Here is a 19,940-nt window from a genome sequence, read left to right on the forward strand (position 1 = left end):
GCATTCGCGTGAAACTGAAAGCGCGAACCACTGCTTTTAATCAGGGCAAGGTGTCTGGTAACATGACCGAATACAAACAGTGCAGCTATTCCCTCCGCAAGGCTATCAAACAAGCTAAGCGTCAGTACAGAGACAAAGTAGAATCTCAATTCAACGGCTCAGACACAAGAGGCATGTGGCAGGGTCTACAGTCAATCACGGACTACAGGAAGAAATCCAGCCCAGTCACGGACCAGGATGTCTTGCTCCCAGGCAGACTAAATAACTATTTTGCCCGCTTTGAGGACAATACAGTGCCACTGACACGGCCTGCAATGAAAACATGCGGTCTCTCCTTCACTGCAGCCGAGGTGAGTAAGACATTTAAACGTGTCAACCCTCGCAAGGCTGCAGGCCCAGACGGCATCCCCAGCCGCGCCCTCAAAGCATGCGCAGACCAGCTGGCCGGTGTGTTTACTGACATATTCAATCAATCCCTATACCAGTCTGCTGTTCCCACATGCTTCAAGAGGGCCACCATTGTTCCTGTTCCAGCCTGGCCTTCTCCCACGACTGTAAGATGTCTACTATCGCCACCGACAGGAAAGTCAGGATCTTCCGCTTCCTGACGGGGAAACCGATGAGGGTGTTTGATGAGTCGTTATCGGTAATTTCCTAACTTTCACAATCGGGTCTTTACTTTATTTCACATTGCTATTAATAAACTGTGCTATATCTTATAATCAAGATATTTGTCATTTTAAGTCACAAGATACTGACAAATTGGTAGCCAATTCACTGTTTCCCACATTTCCCAGTGCATTTATCTGAACTGTGTTAATTTCTCTGACCTGGTTCTTTTAGATGCCCAGAGCTGCAGCAGATGAAGCAGCAGCTACCAGACATGGAGTTTGGTCAGCGGATGGCGGTAGAGAGGGAACTGGAGAAGGTGGATGAGATTAGGCTCACCAGCATCATCTTTGACGAGACGGGTCACTTCGTCCTCTACGGAACCATGCTGGGCATCAAGGTCATCAATGTGGAGAACCAACAGGTTGCGTTTGAATGGTCAAAATGCACTTCACAGTAATACCCTCTAAACACAGTGGTTGTCAGCCTTGGAGAGCTACAGAGTGAGGCTTTTGTACCAGCCCTACACTAAAAACCCTAAGTCGATTTATCAAGCTCTTGATGATAAATTGATTAGTTGAATCAGTTGTTTTTAAGGCTGGACTGAATCAAAATGTATTTGTCACCTGTGTGTGGTCAGGTGTGTGCATATCCTGGGGAGGTTAGAGGACAGCCGTGTGGTGAAGCTCAGCCTGGTCCAGGGGGTTGCGTGCAACACAGCTCCCACCATCGAGATGAAGACATCAGACAACCCGGCCCTGCAGAGCACAATGCCAGACCCCACAATCTTCTGCACTGCCTTCAAGAAGAACCGCTTCTACATGGTGAAAATTCAGTCAACTTTTTTTTTGTCCTGGAAGGGCAATTGTAGCCCCTGTAAAAGAGAAACGGTATATTACTGTTGCTCTCTTGTAGTTACATTCTTTGACATATTTTAACCCTCATTCTATAATTTCTGTCACTACAACTTCCTTTCTCTTGGTAGTTCTCCAAGAGGAGAGCCAGAGGACACGAAGTGTGCAGAGTCAGAGACGTGTTCAACGAGAAGCCGTCTGAGGAGGTGATGGCTGCTACCCAGGCTGAGGGGCCCAATTTGCAATGCCAAAGGCTCTGTCTGTTAACTTTCCTCAGAACCTAGTGTTGCATTTGATTGTCTCACCAGTCGGTGTGCTATTATTACATTCCTTTTTTTAAAGTAAAAGTCTTGGATTATTCAAGAATGCATCTTGCCGTCTCTCATTCCATGTGTCCTCTTTTCTTGGACGTGTGAAATTAATAAAGCAGGGTCTTATTTGGGACCATTCAGGGGAACATTACAGAACGTTCAGATAGAAATATCTAACATGATTCTATCTACAACGTCTCTGGATGGGTCAGACCATATTCAGACATTCATCAGTTTGTTTTTATTTAATAGCGTCACATTATGAATAATTTACAAAAAACATCAAGTCCGAGTAACAAATGTGCAGCTGTGCTTCTAAACGTTTCAAAATCACATCAGAAATGGAAGATTTCGCAAATCAAGAGATCCGTTAAGAGTAGAGGGAAAGGCTTCTTCACATGTGCCTTTTTGCTTTTTTTTTTTTACACATACAAGAAGTAGTAAACACTATAGCAATAAGGAAAGTTAATTCTAACCAAAGGATGGTTCCGCGATACAACAAGAGGCATTGAAAGAGCGTTACTACAGGTGGGTAATGTAGTATGTTACTAAAAATGCAGACTGTGCTAAAACAGAAAATCGAACAAATGTTATTACAGAACTCAACCTGGAGTCCTATAGTCGACAGCAGATATTATTTTTCATTTGGTTTCAAACGAAGCCAGGGTCACATTCAGTACGGCACAACATTATGGTACATTCAGATAAATATTGTGTGAAAATCATCCTGTCAATTAATGAAGGAATCATGTCAGCGCTAAACATTTATCTGCAACGTTGCACCGTCCTGAACACAACCCACATGCACCAATGCATTCTTCACAACAACAAAAAACACTCCACAAAACAAAGAGGCAAAAATTTAGCTCAGATGTTTCACCAGAGATACAATATCTCAACTCAAAATGGATTGATACAGATTTCAGTAAACTGCATTATTTAACGTAACAGACACTTCTCAACCAAAGTAAATAATAGCTGAATCCAAACCTTCACCGCTTGTGTTATTTTCAGACCGTATGCTGCATTACATAAAATCATGTCAAGTGCATTGGTACCGAAGATCGGGTAAGCATCAGGTAAGAAGTTTAGGTAGGTATTTGGAGAAACTGGTCTCTAGGGTATCAATGGGTTAGTTCTAGGGTAAGAGGATAAGGGGTGAGACTGGGTACCACAAGTCAGTCATCAGGGGAGGTTTAGGCCACGTCCAGTACGCCTGCAGCCACCAGCTGTCGGGACAGCCAGTCCAGGCCCTCGTAGAGCCCTGTGCCGCTGCGGGCGTCACAGCCTTGGATGTGCCAGCTCCTCCCACAGCACAGCTTGTGAAGGCTCAGAAGCTCCGTCATCTCCTCCACTGACTCAGCCCCGGGGACATCCTGCAGATGAGGATAGAGGAATCAATGACTTAATCATCTTTGTGTGTGTACTTGTTTCCTGGACCAGAGGGCTGCGTGTGTACCTGTTTGTTGGCGAAGATGAGCAGCAGGGCGTCTCTCAGCTCTTTCTCGGTCAGCAGTTTCGCCAGCTCACTGTGGGCCTCCATCAGCCTGTCTCTGTGACAGCTGTCAATCACAAACACCACCGCTGGAGAGAGAAACTGAGAAAGTCAGGGCCCTATTCATTCATAACCTGTTTCCAGGTTTCCTGGATGAGTAAAAAAATAAATTTACTGAAAAAGTTTTGTATAACATACTGGATTTTCAAATTCAGTACATTTGTCATATTTATTGATACAGTAAGGGAAGCAGGTAATATGAAAGAAAGAGGATAGACAGATACACTATTTATATAAAGTATAAGGACACCCTTTCAAATTAGTGGATTGGGCTATTTCAGCCACACCAGTTGCTGATAAGTGTATAAAATCAAGCACACAGCCATGCAATCTCCATAGACAAACAATGGCAGTAGAATGCCCCGTACTGATAAGCTCAGTGACTTTCAACGTGGCACCGTCATAGGATGCCACCTTTCCAACAAGTCAGTCATCGTCAGACAAGAACTGTTCGTCGGTAGCTTCATGAAATGAGTTTCCATGTCCGAGCAGCCACAAGCCGAAGAGCACCATCCGCAATACCAAGCGTCGGCTGGAGTGGTGTAAAGCTCGCCGCATTGAACTCTGGAGCAGTGGAAATGCGTTCTCTAGAGTTATCAATCACGCTTCATTATCTGGCAGTCCGACAGACGAATCTGGTTTTGCGAATGACAGAACGCCACCTGTCCCAATGCACAGTGCCAACTGTAAAGTTTGGAGGAGGAAGAATAATGGTCTGGGGCTGTTTCTCATGGTTTGGGCTAGGCCCCTTAGTTCCAGTGAAGGGAAATCATAATGCTACAGCATACAATGACATTCTAGACGATTCTGTGCTTCCAACTTTGTGGTAACAGTTTAGGGAAGGCCCTTTCCTGTTTCAGCATGACAATGCCCCCATGCACAAAGCGAGGTCCATACAGAAATGGTTTGTCGAGATTGGTGTGGAAGAACTTGACTGGCCTGCACCTCAACCCCATCGAACACCTTTGGGATGAATTGGAAAGCTGACTGCGAGCCAGGCCTAATCACCCAACATCAGAGCCCGACCTCTAAATGCTCTTGTGGCTGAATGGAAGAACCCGCAGCAATGTTCCAACATCCAGAAGAGTAGAGGCTGTTATAGCTGCAAAAGGGGGACAAACTCCATATTAATGCTCAACAAGCAGGTGTCCACATACTTTTGACGTTGTAGTGTACCTTGTGTGTTCAGGTAATAGTGCTTCCAGAGAGGTCGTAGCTTATGTTTCCCACCAACATCCCAGATGGTGAACTTGAGATTCTTATACTCCACTGTCTCCACATTAAAACCTAGAGATGACAAGAAGGAATGGCTAATGTCAATACAATTCAGGTAAATGTCATGTAAAAATGCATAATTTGACACATGCCTACATGACAACGACTGTTGTGGGTTTACCTATGGTAGGGATGGGCTGCATAAACTCGTCCTGTTTCAGCTTGAAGAGGATGGTGGTTTTCCCGGCACTATCCAGTCCCAGGGTCACCACCCGGATCTCCATCTTTGGACCAATGTGGACCCGGTTGTCCTGGAACAGAGAAAAACCATGTCGTCTAAAGGAGGTAACTAATTATCTTTCAATGGAGAGTGTGCCACGTCTTGAATTCTTACAGAGTAGAGCAGAGTGCTGTACCTTGGTGAAGGTGACGGGGATACCAGCGTCTAGCTGGATGTGGTCAGCCAGCTCAGTGAACTGCTGCTGCTGTTTCTGCAGAGTCTCCAAAAGTCTGTTGATCTCCTGCTTGGCCAGAACCACCCTGCAGTCATCCTACCGAGAGAGACGGGAAAGACATCAGTCATGATTACTGGGATGTTTTGTGATACTTGCGGGCAAGAATGATTGATCTTGCTGTGACAATTCTGACATTTTATATGGCAATATGCAATGATTTTGTCCAATTTTTCACAAATGCGCTGACAAGGGAAAGTGGCTTGATGTGTGACTTGATTGAACTATATTATGTGGTAAATGTGCAGTGATTCGTTGAGAATGCGAGCCCTCTTTTTGTGCTGCGGGGGATGAGTCAGTTTTGTCCAATAATATTGTGATGAATTGACTGTTTTATGCTGAAATAGTGCAGTGATTAGTGAAACTGGCAAGCCCTCTGATAATATTGTTGATTTTGGGCATTGTTGATTTAAAAAACAAAAAAACATTTGCTATCGTAGAATCCAGGAGGGACTGTCCAATTGAACACGCACACAGAAGACCCCAGGAAGAACATAGCGGTGCAAAGCTGCTTATTGAAAACGACGGCACCTTCCGGTGCAAGCAGAGATTGCGTTCCTACGGTGTGCTCTAGATGCTATCCCCCATTGGTGCCCCCTTTTTGGCTCCTACCTGCTGCAGAGTTCTCTCACAGTGCAGGCAGGCAGTGGAGACCTGGGAAAGCAGGATGGCCATGTCCTCCTGCTGCTGCCGGAGCCAGATGAGTCTCTCTCTGACGTGGGCGTCCACTACGCTGAGCGCCATCTCCTCCTGTCTGCACAGTGTCTCGTGGAGGTCGGCGAAGTAGGCCCTTACGCAGGACCGGGCGCTCTCTGCCGTGCCTGGGACCTGGGGAACACCCACAGACGACTGAGTCCATCAGGAATACACACAGCATGAGGAAAGATACACTAGGATTAAACGTAAGCAATTTCATGATTTTTTTTTAAGGAAACAACGTTTGAGGACTTTTAAAATGTAGCCATTGTAAATTGGTAAACACAGTAACAGCTTTACATTGATTATACCTCAATTGCCTAGCTATCCTCTTTGACAACTAAAACTTATTCTGTTGTATAGAATGCAAAAAAATCATCCACTGCCAGCTGTTCTTACATGTTCAGTGTGTGCCATGCCGATGCCGTCATCCACGGTCTGTTCCCCTCCCTCAATCTGCTGTACGATCCCAACCAGCTTCCTGGAATACTCCGACACCTCCTCTGTGAACGTCCGGATACAGTGGGCCATGTCCAGGATGGATGCACGGATCTGATTGGCTTCTGCCTCCAGAACCACATGCTACAGGAAGGAAGCAATCAGTAAGGAGAAATTAATCAAATCATAGCAGTTGAACAGCCTCAACCTTCCTGCCTCAACACCATAGTACCCGCCAAGCTCTTCACTAAGCTCAGGGCCCTGGGTCTGAACCCCTTCCTGTGTAACTGGGTCCTAGACTTACTGACGGGCCGACCCCATGTGGTGAAGGTAGGCAGTAGCACCTCCGCCATGCTGATCCTCAACACGGGAGCCCCACAGGGGTACGTGCTCAGCCCACTCCTTTACTCCCTGTTCACCCATGACTACGCACCAGTGTTTCCATTAGCTGGCAAATGCCGGCAAAAAAAAAAATGAAAAGCGGATAAATAAAAAAACTGTAGCCGGCCAAATTGTCCCGGAGAAGAAACGACACTACTCCACTACAGAGTTGTGAGTCTCGCTCTTCCCTTTCATCCTTGAGCTGTTTCTACAACTCGGAGTCCACCTGTGTTAAATTCAATTGATTGCATGTGATTTGGAAAGGCACACAGGTGACAGTGCATGTAAGAGCAAAAACCAAGCAATGAGGTCGAAGGAATTGTCAAAGAGCTCCGAAACATGATTGTGTCTAGGCACAGATTTTTATTTTACCTTTATTTAACTAGGCAAGTCAGTTAAGAACAAATTCTTATTTTCAATGACTGCCTAGGAACTGGCTGTTCAGGGGCAGAACAACAGATTTGTACCTTGTCAGCTCGGGGATTTGAACTTGCAACCTTCTTGTTACTAGTCCAACGCTCTAACCACTAGGCTACCCTGCCACCCCAAGATCTGGGAGTAAGGGTACCAAAACATTTCTGCAGCATTGAAGGTGAAGGGGCGGCAGGGTTAGAGCGTTGGACTAGTAACCGGAAGGTTGTGAGTTCAAACCCCCCCAGCTGACAAGGTACAAATCTGTCGTTCTGCCCCTGAACAGGCAGTTAACCCACTGTTCCCAGGCCGTCATTGAAAATAAGAATTTGTTCTTAACTGACTTGCCTGGTTAAATAAAGGTTACAAAAATAAAAAAGGTCCAAGAACACAATGGCCTCCAACATTCTTAAATGGAAGAAGTTTGGAACCACCAAGACTCTTCCTAGAGCTGGCCACCTGGCCAAACTGAGCAATCGGTGGAGAAGAGCCTTGGTCAGGGAGGTGACCAAGAACCCGATGGTCACTCTGACAGTACTCCAGAGTTTCTCTGTGGAGACCTTCCAGAAGGACAAACATCTCTGCAGCACTCCACCAATCAGGCCTTTATGGTAGAGTGGCCAGACAGAAGCTCAGTAAAAGGCACAAGACAGCCTGTTTGGAGTTTGCCAAAAGGCACCTAAAGGACAAGATGATTCTCTGGTCTGATGAAACCAGGATTGAACACTTAGGCCTGAATGCCAAGCGTCACATCTGGAGGAAACCTGACACCATCCCTACGGTGAAGCATGGTGGTAGCAGGGAGGGACACTAGTCAGGATCGAGGGAAAGACGAACGGAGCCAAGTACAGAGAGATCCTCCAGAACGCTTAGGACCACAGACTGGAGCGAAGGTTCACCTTCCAACAGGACAACGACCATAAGGACACAGCAAAGGCAACGTAGGAGTGGCTTCGGAACAAGTCTCTGAATGTCCTTGAGTGGCCCAGCCAGAGTCCGGACTTGAATCCGATCGAACAACTTGCCACCCCCATCTAGCCAGCTAACTAGCTGGGTGAGAGTACTTGACGTCATCCACTGAGGGTCAAGTGCTACCTGGGAACCTTGGGACATCCCTAGGCAAAACACTGACCATAACCCTGAACCTTGCCATTTTAAAATGTCAACTTCAATGGAATGGCGACGTCCCAAGGATCCCAGCTAGCAAGGCCCGTTTACTGATGCAACGCGTAGGGTGAGTGCCAGCACCACATTTTGTGATTGATGTTTTTCTTTTCAAATGACAACAAAATACCAATACATTGAAAATGTGTCCAATGCGGTGTTCTAGCTGGCTAGCATGAGGCAGCTCAGTCTTCAGAGTCTAGGCATTTTGTTTGCTTGAATCATTGCAGTTTATCCTCCCATTCGCTAGAGTAACAGTTTTTCTATAAAAAAAATATTTCTGGTGCTCTTAAATTGTATTTGGTGCTTACATTAATATTCTTTGTAGGGCAGTTTTCAGCACAATCAATACAAAAAAAAGGTTTTATTGGTCATCTGTGAATATTGCCACTCTAAAATTGGAATTGTATCGGATCAATAAATTCCATATCGGTCGGGTTCTAATAAAAACATATTGTTGTCTCTAGTGGGTCTCGTTGCTAGGAATTCTCCAAGCGGACTCATCCTCCTGCCGTACCTTGTGTCCCTGGTGCTTGCCGTACTCTTTGCACACACAGCACATGAGCGGCCCAGGCTGGCAGATCTCCTCCTGACAGACAAACTCGATAGCGTGGACCTGATGCTGCGGGCACAGAGTCTTCTCGTGGGGCTTGTCTGCCAGGGGTACCCGCCGGTGCTTGGCCAGGGTGCGGGTGGAGTGGGTGAGCTGGGAGCAATTGGCACACAAGTGGGTGGCACACACCGTGCAGTACATAGATGCCGTGTGGCTCTCGTCCTCGTCACAGCGGATTACACTCTGGAAGGAAAGGGAAGAACATAGGATAGTGTTACTTCCTTAATGACAACGCATGAAATGTATGTTTGGCTGGATGATGAAATGTAAGTAAATAAATAAATAAATAAAACAGGCAGATCAAAGCAAAGTCCCATGTTGCCTTCACCTATCCTCTGTGTTTTCAGATAGTTGCAGATGACAGATGGGAACCCAGGGCAGGGGTAACTACTGCCTACCTCTCCCATGCCTTTGAGGGACTCCTCGGCCACGCCCAACTGGTTGGACGCTCCATTCTGCAGCCTCTCCAGAAGTTCCAGCAGAGCAAAGTTCTTCTTCAAACCCCACACACCAGAGTCACCTGGGAGAGAGAGAGAGAGAGATGGATGTCACATCACCGTCACACAGACCAGAGTATGTGAGCCATTGGAAATCCCACTCATCGCTCGTGGAGTGGTCTTTGCGCACCGCTCTGTGGTTCAACGCCCATTCCCCTGCTCTGCAAAAAAAAAAGTGATCAGCGCTCACAATTTTTTTCCTTTAAAATGTAGCTCAGACTAAGACTCCCCTTTTTGTTTAACAATAGCCTATATAGAAACCAAAACGTGCAGCATGGGCTGATTAGTTGTCTTGCTATCAATTACACAGGCTGTGTGACCTATTTCTTTGTTGACTCATAACATCTCTGCGCATTAGTGGTGGGGTAGGCTAAATAAATACAACAGAATAGGCCTTATTAGGGGAATAGTGGTGAAATGAAAAATGCTGGGCAGAGAACGCCCAGAGCTCGTGGTTGAGCAGTACCGGAGAAATTGGAGCAGTAGAGAAGGCAGAATCGAACCATTACAGCCAAATTACACACGCTCCACTAACACAGGTAATCCCAAACTGGGGCACGCACAACGCCGTGGGGGGGGGGGGTTAAAAATGTGATTCACATAAAAAAAATATATACAGTTAAGTCGAAAGTTTACATACACCTTAGCCAAATACATTTAAACTCCATTTTTACTAATTGAATCCTAATACAATTCCCTGTCTTAGGTCAGTTAGGATCACCACTTTATTTTAAGAACGTGAAATGTCAGAATAATAGAGTGAATGATTTATTTCAGCTTTTAATTCTTTCATCACATTCCCAATGGGTCAGAAGCTTACATACACTCAATTAGTATTTGGTAGCATTGTCTTTAAATTGTTTAACTTCGGTCAAATGTTTCAGGTAGCCTTCCACAAGCTTCCCATTGATTTGGGTGCATTTTGTCCCATTCCTCCTGACAGAGCTGGTGTAACCAAGTCAGGTTTGTAGGCCTCCTTGCTCACACATTATTATTATTATTATATTATTATATTACATTTTCTATAGGATTGAGGTCAGGGCTTTGTGATGGCCACTCCAATACCTTGACTTTGTTGTACTTAAGCCATTTTGCCACAACTTTGGTAGTATGCTTGGGGTCATTGTCCATTTGAAAGAGCCATTTGCGACCAAGCTTCCTGACTGACTGATGTCTTGAGATGTTGCTTCAATATATCCACAATTTTCCTCCCTCATAACGCCATCTATTTTGTGAGGTGCACCAGTCCCTTCTGCAGCAAAGCACCCCCACAACATGATGTTGCCACCCCCGTGCTTCATGGTTGGGATGGTGTTCTTCGGCTTGCAAGCATCCCCCTTTTTCCTCCAAACATAACGATGGTCATTATGGCCAAACAGTTCCATTTTGGTTTCTTCAGACCAGAGGACATTTCTCCCAAAAGTACGCTCTTTACCCCATGTGCAGTTGCAAACCGTAGTCTGGCTTTTTTATGGCTGTTTTAGAGCAGTGGCTTCTTCCTTGCTGAGCGGCCTTTCAGGTTATGTCCATATAGGACTCGTTTTACTGTGGATATAGATACTTTTGTACCTGTTTCCTCCAGCATCTTCACAAGGTCCTTTACTGATTTGCACTTTTCGCACCAAAGTACGTTTATCTCTAGGAGAAAGAACTTTCTTCATCCTGAGCGGTATGACGACTGTGTGGTCCCATGGTGTTTATACTTACGTACTATTGTTTGTACAGATGAACGTGGTACCTTCAGGCGTTTGGAAATTGCTCCCAAGGACGAACCAGACTTGTGGAGGTCTAAAAAAATTTTTTCCCTGAGGTCTTGGCAGATTTATTTGGATTTTCCCATGATGTCAAGCAAAGAGGTACTGATTTTGAAGGTAGGCCTTGAAATACAGCCACAGGTACACATCCAATTGATTCAAATGATGTCAATTAGCCTATCAGAAGCTTCTAAATCCATGACATTATTTTCTGGAATTTTCCAAGCTGTTTAAAGGCACAGCCAACTTAGTGTATGTAAACTTCTGACCCACTGGAATTGTGATATAACTCACTGTGTCTAAACAATTGTTGGAAAAATTACTTTCAAACAAGAAATTTGTGGAGTGGTTGAACAACGAGTTTTAATGACTCCAACCTAAGTGTATGTAAACTTCCGACTTCAACTGTATATATAAATGTATTTTCTTCACATTTTCAAACAGTCCATTTATATTTATCAATGACAACCTCACATTCGGGTGAGGTTGTTTCTCACCTGAGTAACCTCATTTCAGTGCCAAAAATTATACCATCTAGTGTTCAGTGAAACAACAACACCATGTCAAATACATGTAGCCTAGTCAAATAACTAACACAATAACTGCTACTCTCTAGCGGGAATTCCACGAACGGTCCGTATGTAGCCAAACGTAGCTGCTGCTCATGTTGGTATCTGTACTGATGGAGTCAAAGCCATGATAGGGAAACATAGTGAAGTGGTAAAGCGCGTGCAAGCAGTTTCTCCCGACACCACTTGGGTACAGTGCAGCATCCACCAAGAGGCTCTTGCTGCCAAGGGAATGCCTGACAGCTTGAAAGACGTTTTGGACACTACAGTGAAAATGGTTAACTTTGTTAACTTCTCTAGGGTAGGGGGAAGCATTTGGAATTTTGGATGAAAAGCATGCCCAAATTAAACTGCCTTCAACGCAGGCCCAAGATAGGATATGCATATAATTAGTGGATTTGGACAGAAAACACTCAAGTTTCCAAAACTGTTCAAATGATGTCTGAGTATAACAGAACTGATTTGGCAGGCGAAAACCAGAGAAAAATCCATTCAGGAAATAGGAATATTTTGTTGTAGTTATCTATCCAATGCCATTATAGTATCCATCGACTTAGGACTCAAATTGCAGTTCCTATGCCTTCCACTAGATGTCAACAGCATTTAGAAATTGTTTCAGGCTTGTATTCTGAAAAATGAGGGAGTAAGAGCAGTCTGAATGAGTGGACCCTGCCGTGTCACAGAGCTTTTTCCATGCGCGCGACCGAGAGAGTGCCTTTCTTGTTTACCTTTTATATTGACAACGTTATTGTCCGGTTTAAATATTATCGATTATTTAGGCTAAAAACAACCTGAGGATTGAATATAAACATCGTTTGACATGTTTCTATAAACTTTATGGATACAATTTGGATTTTTTGTCTGCCTGTTGTGACTGCGTTTGAGCCTGTGGATTACTGAAGAAAACGTGCAAACAAAACTTGAGGTTTTTGGATATAAAGAGAGACTTTATTGAACAAAAGGAACATTTATTGAATAAATAAATGTCTTCTGAGTGCAAACATATGAAGAGCAAAGGTAAGTGATTAATTTTATCTATATTTCTGACTTGTGTAACTCTTCTACTTGGCTGGTTACTGTTTGTAATGATTTGTCTGCTGTGCTATGTTCTCAAATAATTGTAAGGTATGCTTTCGCCGTAAAGCATTTTTAAAAATCTGACACCATGGTTGGATTGACAAGAAGTTAATCTTTAAACCTATGGAAAATAGTTGTATCTTTTCTGAATTTTTATAATGAGTATTTCTGTATAGGAATTTGGCGCTCTGCCATCTCACTAGATGTTGGCCAGGTGGGACGCTAGCGTCCCACATACCCTAGAGAGAGGTTAAAGCAAGGCCCCTGAACTCATGTGTATTTTCTGCACTATGCAATGGTGTGGGAAGCGACCACGTAACGCTTTTACAACATACAGACGTGCGCTGGTTATCAAGGGGCTAAGTATTGACAGATTTTTTTATTGAGAGACGAGATGTAAGTTCTTTACTGACCATAACTTTCACTTGTCTGACTGCTTGCATGATGACAAGTTTCTCACACGACTGGCCTATCTGGGTGATGTTTTCTCTTGCCTGAATGATTTGAATCTAACATTACAGGGACTCCGTAACTATATTCAATATGGGGGACATAATTGAGGCTATGATTAAGAAGTCGGAGCTCTTCTGTGTGTTGTCCTTGTTAATGCAGACACAGGTCTTTCCATCATTGTATGAATTTTTTTGTGTGCAAATGAACTCAAGCTTACGGACAATGTCAAATGTGGCATAGCGAAGCACCTGAGTGAGTTGGGTGTGCAATTACGCAGGTACTTTCCAGAAACAGATGACACAAACATCTGGATTCGTTATCCCTTTCATGCCCTGCCCCCAGTCCACTTACCGATATCTGAACAAGAGCCTCATCAAAATTGCAACAAGTGATTCTGTGAAAATGTTATTTAAATCAGAAGCTACTGCCAGATTTCTGGATTGGGCAGAGTATCCTGCCTTGGCAAATCGTGCTGTTAAGACACATATGCCCTTTGCAACCACGTACCTATGTGAGAGTGGATTCTCAGCCCTCACTAGCATGAAAACTAAATACAGGCACAGACTGTGTGAAAACTGATTTAAGACAGACTCTCTCCAATACAACCCACCATTGCAGAGTTGTGCATCCCTTCAAACACACCCTTCTCAATAACCTGTGGTTAGTTATTCACAATTTTCGATGAACAAAAGGTTTTATATGAAAGATGGTTAAATAAAGAGCAAAATGATTTATTATTATTTGTGCTCTGGTCCTATAAGAGCTCTTTGTCACTTCCCACAAGCCAGGTTGTGACAAAAACTCACACTCATTCTTATGTTTAATAAATGTATTGTATAGTGTGTGTGTGGCAGGCTTACAATGGCAAAAAACGATTTTTGAGAGTGCGCTAACCCTGGTGCTGGAGGGGTTACACAGCTGGAGGTGGAATGTTTGAAGGGGTACGGGATTATAAAAAGTTTGGGAACCACTGCTCTAACACATACACAGGAAAACAATAGGCCTGTATAGAAACCAAACCCTACAGAACTCACCCAGTTCAGTGACCTGTCTGTCAAAGGGGCAGCGGACGGCTCTACCATGCAGGGGCAGCCGGGTCAGACAGTCATGGCAGACCGTGTGACCGCAGAGCAGCAGCCGGGGGACCTTGTCCCCTTGGAGAGAGAAGACATCCTCACACACACCACACTCCAACACCTGGGAACCACAACAACAATAACACAAAGACAGGTTTAGCCAGACACCCACACACTTGGATGGATCACTCTTCATTGCATATCATCTCAAAATGTATTCATTTGTCCATGGCCTGAGATTAGGAATATGCCTTAGTTATTCTAGAATTATCTTCAAAGTAATGACTCGGGATGTCGGGTTTGAAATGAAAGATTATTTTAGTAATACTACTTGTTCACGTTCCATTTAACAAAATTCTACAAAACAATAAAAGTTAGTTGCTAACGAAGGTCAGGATAATCACTTGTCACTTGTACAGAACTGGTGCGTTCTCCCCTCTTCCTACTACCTGTCGTAAAGACATTCTAGAATTTGCAGTCAATAGCGTAATCCAATACAATAGAAATATGTACAGTTGAAGTCGGAAGTTTACATACACTTAGGTTGGAGTCATTAAAACTTGTTTTTCAACCACTCCATACATTTCTTGTTAACAAACTATAGTTTTGGCAAGTCGGTTAGGACATCAACTTTGTGCATGACACAAGTAATTATTCCAAAAATTGTTAACATACAGATTATTTCACTTTAATCACAATTCCAGTGGGTCAGAAGTTTACATACACTAAGTTGACTGTGCCCTTAAACAGCGTGGAACATTCCAGAAAATTATGTCACGGATTTAGAAGCTTCTGTTAAGATAATTGACACAATTTGAGTCAATTGGAAGTGTACCTGTAGATGCATTTCAAGGCCTACCTTCAAACTCAGTGCCTCTTCACTTGATAACATGGGAAATTCAAAAGAAATCAGCCAAAGCCTCAGAAAAAAAATTGTAGACCTCCACAAGTCTGGTTCATCCTTGAGAGAAATTTCAAAATGCCCGAAGGTACCACGTTCATCTGTACAAACAATAGTACGCAAGTATAAACATCATGGGACCGCTCAGGAAGCGGTATGACGCTTTCCGTCTCCTAAAGATTAATGTACTTTGGTGCGAAAAGTGCAAATCAATCCCAGAAAAACAGCAAGGGGCCTTGTGAAAATGCTGGCGGAAACCAGTTACAAAAGTTTCTATATCCACAGTAAAACAAGTCCTATATGGACATAACCCGAAAGGCCGCTCAGCAAGGAAGAAGCCACTGCTCCAAAACCGCCATAAAAAAAAGCCAGACTACAGTTTGCAACTGCACATGGGGACAAAGATTGTACTTTTTGGATAAATGTCCTCTGGTCTGTTGAAACAAAAAGAGAACTGTTTGGCCATAATGACCATCATTATGTTTGGAGGAAAAGGGGGAGGCTTGCAAGCCGAAGACCACCATCCCAACCGTGAAGCATGGGGGTGGCAGCATCATGTTGTGGGGGTGCTTTGCTGCAGGAGGGACTGGTGCACCTCACAGAATAGATGGCATCATGAGGACGGAAAATTGTGGATATATTGAAGCAACATCAAGACATTTGTCAGTCAGAAAGCTTGGTCGCATATGGGTCTTCCAAATGGACAATGACCCCAAGCATACTTCCAAAGTTGTGGCAAAATGGCTTAAGTACAACAAAGTCAAGGTATTGGAGAGGCCATCACAAATGGCCATTTCACATTCTTAAAATAAAGTGGTGATCCTAACTGACCTAAAACTGGAAATTTACACTGGGATTAAATGTCAGGAATTGTGAAAAACTGAGTTTAAATGTATTTGGCTAAGGTGTATGCAAACTTCCGACTTCAACTGTATGTAGTTCTCTCAATCTCTAATACAATTACATATGTAAATAACTGAAGAAAATATCTTTAGATACAGCTCAATGACTTACCTGTAAACATTAACTCTGTAACCCATTAAAAGTTACAACATTAATGTCCACCTCCTGCCACTATAATTGTCATGGCATACTTTTAAGATTGAAAGCAATAAAATTAAAGAACCTATGTTTTTTAACCAGTGGATTTTGTCCATCCTCCACCGATTCAGAATGCCATTTTCATAGTCATGGCACACGGTGTGTGAGAGCCAATGATATATACAGTACCAGTCAAAAGTTTGGACAGCTAGTCATTCTAGGGGTTTTCTTTAGAATAGTGAAGGCATCAAAACAATTAAATTACACATAAGGAATCATGTAGTAACCAAAAAAAGTGTTGAACAAATCAAAATATATTTTCTGTTTGAGATTCTTCAAAGGTAGCCACCCTTTGCCTTGATGACAGCTTTGCACTCTTGGCATTCTCTCAACCAGCTTTGTTAAAAGTATTTATTTTGAAAGAAACCACTACTAAAGGACACCAATAATAAGAAGATTCTTACTTGGACCAAGAAATACAAGCAATGGACATTAGACCGGTGGAAATCTTTCCTTTGGTCAGATGAGTTTGAATCTGGGATTTTTGGTTTCAACCGCTGTGTCTTTGTGAGACGCAGAGTAGGTGAACGGATGAAGCATGGAGACACTGTCAGTCATATATTTAGAATTCAAGGCACACTTAACCAGCATGGCTACTACAGCATTCTGTAGAAACACACCATCCCATCTGGTTTGCGCTTAGTGAGACTTTTCAACAGGACATTGACCCAACACACACACCTCCAGGTTGTGTAAGGGCTATTTGACCAAAGTGGGTGGTGGAGTGCTGCATTAGATGATGCAGGGAGGTCGGCCTTCACAATCACCCAACCTCAATCCCAATTGAGATAGTTTGGGATGAGTTGGACCGCAGAGTTAAGGAAAAGCAGCCAATAAGTGCTCAGCATATGTGGGAACTCTAAGACAGTTTGAAAAGCATTCCACATGAAGCTGGCTGAGAGAGTGCCTATTTTGAAGAATCTAAAATATATTTTGATTTGTTTAACATTTCTTTGGTTACTACATTAATCCATGTGTGTTATTTCATAGTTTTGATGTCTTCACTATTATTCCACAACGTAGAAAATAGTAAAAATAAAGAAAAACCCTTGAATGAGTAGGTGTGTCCAAACTTTTGACTGGTACTGTATATACACTGGATGACTGATAAGGGGCACTGCCACCGTGACTCCATCTTGGCACTTCCAAAATATGTTTTACAAATGGTGGGGAAGCTCTAGAAATGCATTTATACACATTCATGCTCCTACTTGGGAGGGCCGGTGGCTTCAAAGCCTTTCAAAAGCCAAGACATAGCATCAGCAATCCAGGGTTTATATACACTGAACAAAAATATAAAACGCAACATGTAAAGGGTTGGTCCCATGCTTAATGTGCTGAAATAAATGATCCCAGAAATGTCTTACGCACAAAAAGCTTATTTTTCTGAAACTTTGTGCACAAATTTGTTAGTGAGCATTTCACCTTTGCCAAGATAATCCATCCCCCTGACAGGTGTGGCATAACAAGAAGCTGATTAAACAGCTTGATCATTAGACAGGTGCACCTTGTGCTGGGGACAATAAAAGGCCCTCTGTGGTGTTGTGTTGAACAACGCCACAGATATCTCAAGTTTAGGGAGTGTGCAATTGGCATGACTGCAGGAATGTCCACCAGAGCTGTTGCCAGATAATTTAATGTTAATTTCTCTACCATAAGCCACCTACAATGTCATTTTCGAGAATTTGGCAGTATGCCCAACCATCCTTACAACCGCAGACCATGTGTAACCACGCCAGCCCAGGACCTCCACATTCAGCTTCTTCATCTACGGGATGGTCCGCGACCAGCCACCCAGACAGATGAAACTGTGGGTTTTGTACAACCGAATATTTTCTGCACAAACTGTCAGAAACTGTCTCGGAAGCTCATCTGCGTGCTCGTTATCTGCACCAGGCTATTGATCTGACTGCAGTATGGCGTTGTAACCGTCTTCAGTGGGCATATGCTCACCTTCGATGGCCACTGGCACGCTGGAGAAGTGTGCTCTTCACAGATTAATCCTGGTTTCACCTGTACTGGGCAGATGGCAGACGGCGTGTATGGCGTCATGTGGACTAACAGTTTGCTGATGTCAACGTTGGGGGGGTTATGCTATGGGCAGGCATAAGCTAGGGACAACGAACACAAATGCATTTATCGATGTCAATTTGAATGCAGAGATACCGTGATGAGATCCTGAGGCCCATTGTCGTGCCATTCATCCACCGCCATCACCTCATGTTTCAGCATGATAATGCATGGCCCATGTCGCAAAGATCTGTAAACAATTCCCGGAAGCTGAAAATGTCCCAGTTCTGCCATGGCCTGCATACTCAGACATGTCACCCATTGAGCATGTTTGGGATGCTCTGGATCTGTGTGTACAACAGCGTGTTCCAGTTCACACCAATATCCAGCAACTTTGCACAGCTATTGAAGAGGAGTGGGACAATGTTCCACAGGCCACAATCAGCCTGATCAACACTTATTTTTATTTATTTAAGAACTAATTCTTATTTACAATATCTATGCGAAGGAGAGGTCTCAAGCTACATGAGACAAATTGTGGTCACACCAGATACGGACTGCTTTTCTGATCTACACCCCTACTATTTCAATTGACTGATTTCCTTATATGAAGTAACTCAGTAAAATCATAGAAATTGTTGCATGTTGCATTTATTTGTGTTCATTGTACATCAATGGTAATAGCTATTGAAGATTGAAATCTTATGAAATACACAAAAAGGCTTGGATTTTTCTCCATCCACCCGATTCAGAAAATACCATCTTCATAATCATGGCAGGCTTGGTTGGATAGTTTGAGGAGCGTGAACCGAATATCCAATATAAAACACATTTTACCCCTACATTTAACCTTCTTCTTGAACGGCACTGTTTGTTACGGGATTGTAAGTAAGCAATTCACGGTAAAGTCTACACTTGTTCTCTTCGGCGCATGTTGCAGATAAAGTTTGATTTGATTTGGTTTCAAGAACTGAATAAATTATGCAGTATCAAGCCAGCTACAGTTAATGTTAACATACATCTATGCTAATATATGCATCCAAGTGACAGGTGAAGTTAACGGATGCAATTGCATGGTTTGCATGGTTTACAAAAAGCTGTGCTCGGGGCACTTAATTGCAGACAGAATCACCATTTGGGTTTGGTGGATTTCATGTCTACGCAGACACAAAAACTGCAGGCCGATCGTTTGACACTGCAGTGACGCCCCGGCCGCAGAAGCCAAGAAGGCAGAATTGAACGCCCTTGCTGGCCGTTTGAATAAACCGCCGGATTCGACCGGTAATATCACCCACAAACATTGTTCATATGCTTCTTCAGACGTATAAGTATTCAACCAACCTTCACCGTGTTGCCTGTGGCCCCTCTACCGTGCCGAACACAGACGTCCATCGTTGCTGCTGTCCCGTTTGTTCACACCCATAGCAACCGCCATCCGATGACTAAACCATTCCCACGGTGTCAGTGTGTATCCGAAAATGTCTGTGTGGAATATCTGTAGACCGCCAACTAAATTTGAGAAGTTGTATTTATGAAATGTAACTTTGGTGTTTTGTATCGATAAGAAAAAACTAATAGGTTTGGTTATTTACATTTTAAAAATCAATAATGAAACTGGCGATTATTTATCACCCCTAATATGGACATGGAAGAGTCCGTCAGCTTTTTCCGTCAGTTCCACGGGTTGTGAACTTAGCGCCCTCTTGCGTTCTTTCTGCAACACTAAATTCACAGTTTCTAAAC

The 19,940-nt window shown here is 43.5% G+C and overlaps 1 protein-coding gene across 1 annotated transcript; it reads right to left on the minus strand.

The window, feature by feature from the left end:
* Window positions 1–1,992: 1,992 nt before the first annotated feature.
* LOC118373437 (E3 ubiquitin-protein ligase TRIM23-like) lies at window positions 1,993–19,647 on the minus strand. The gene is given in 12 exon segments (XM_035759567.2): window positions 1,993–3,150; window positions 3,234–3,358; window positions 4,506–4,616; window positions 4,726–4,855; window positions 4,961–5,095; window positions 5,669–5,884; window positions 6,152–6,334; window positions 8,664–8,942; window positions 9,158–9,279; window positions 14,144–14,306; window positions 19,539–19,605; window positions 19,607–19,647. Coding segments are annotated over 12 exon segments (1,737 nt in total). The 5' UTR covers window positions 19,633–19,647; the 3' UTR covers window positions 1,993–2,970.
* Window positions 19,648–19,940: the final 293 nt, after the last annotated feature.

This window comes from Oncorhynchus keta, chromosome 9, assembly GCF_023373465.1.
Source record: "Oncorhynchus keta strain PuntledgeMale-10-30-2019 chromosome 9, Oket_V2, whole genome shotgun sequence".
Lineage (NCBI taxonomy): Eukaryota > Metazoa > Chordata > Actinopteri > Salmoniformes > Salmonidae > Oncorhynchus > Oncorhynchus keta.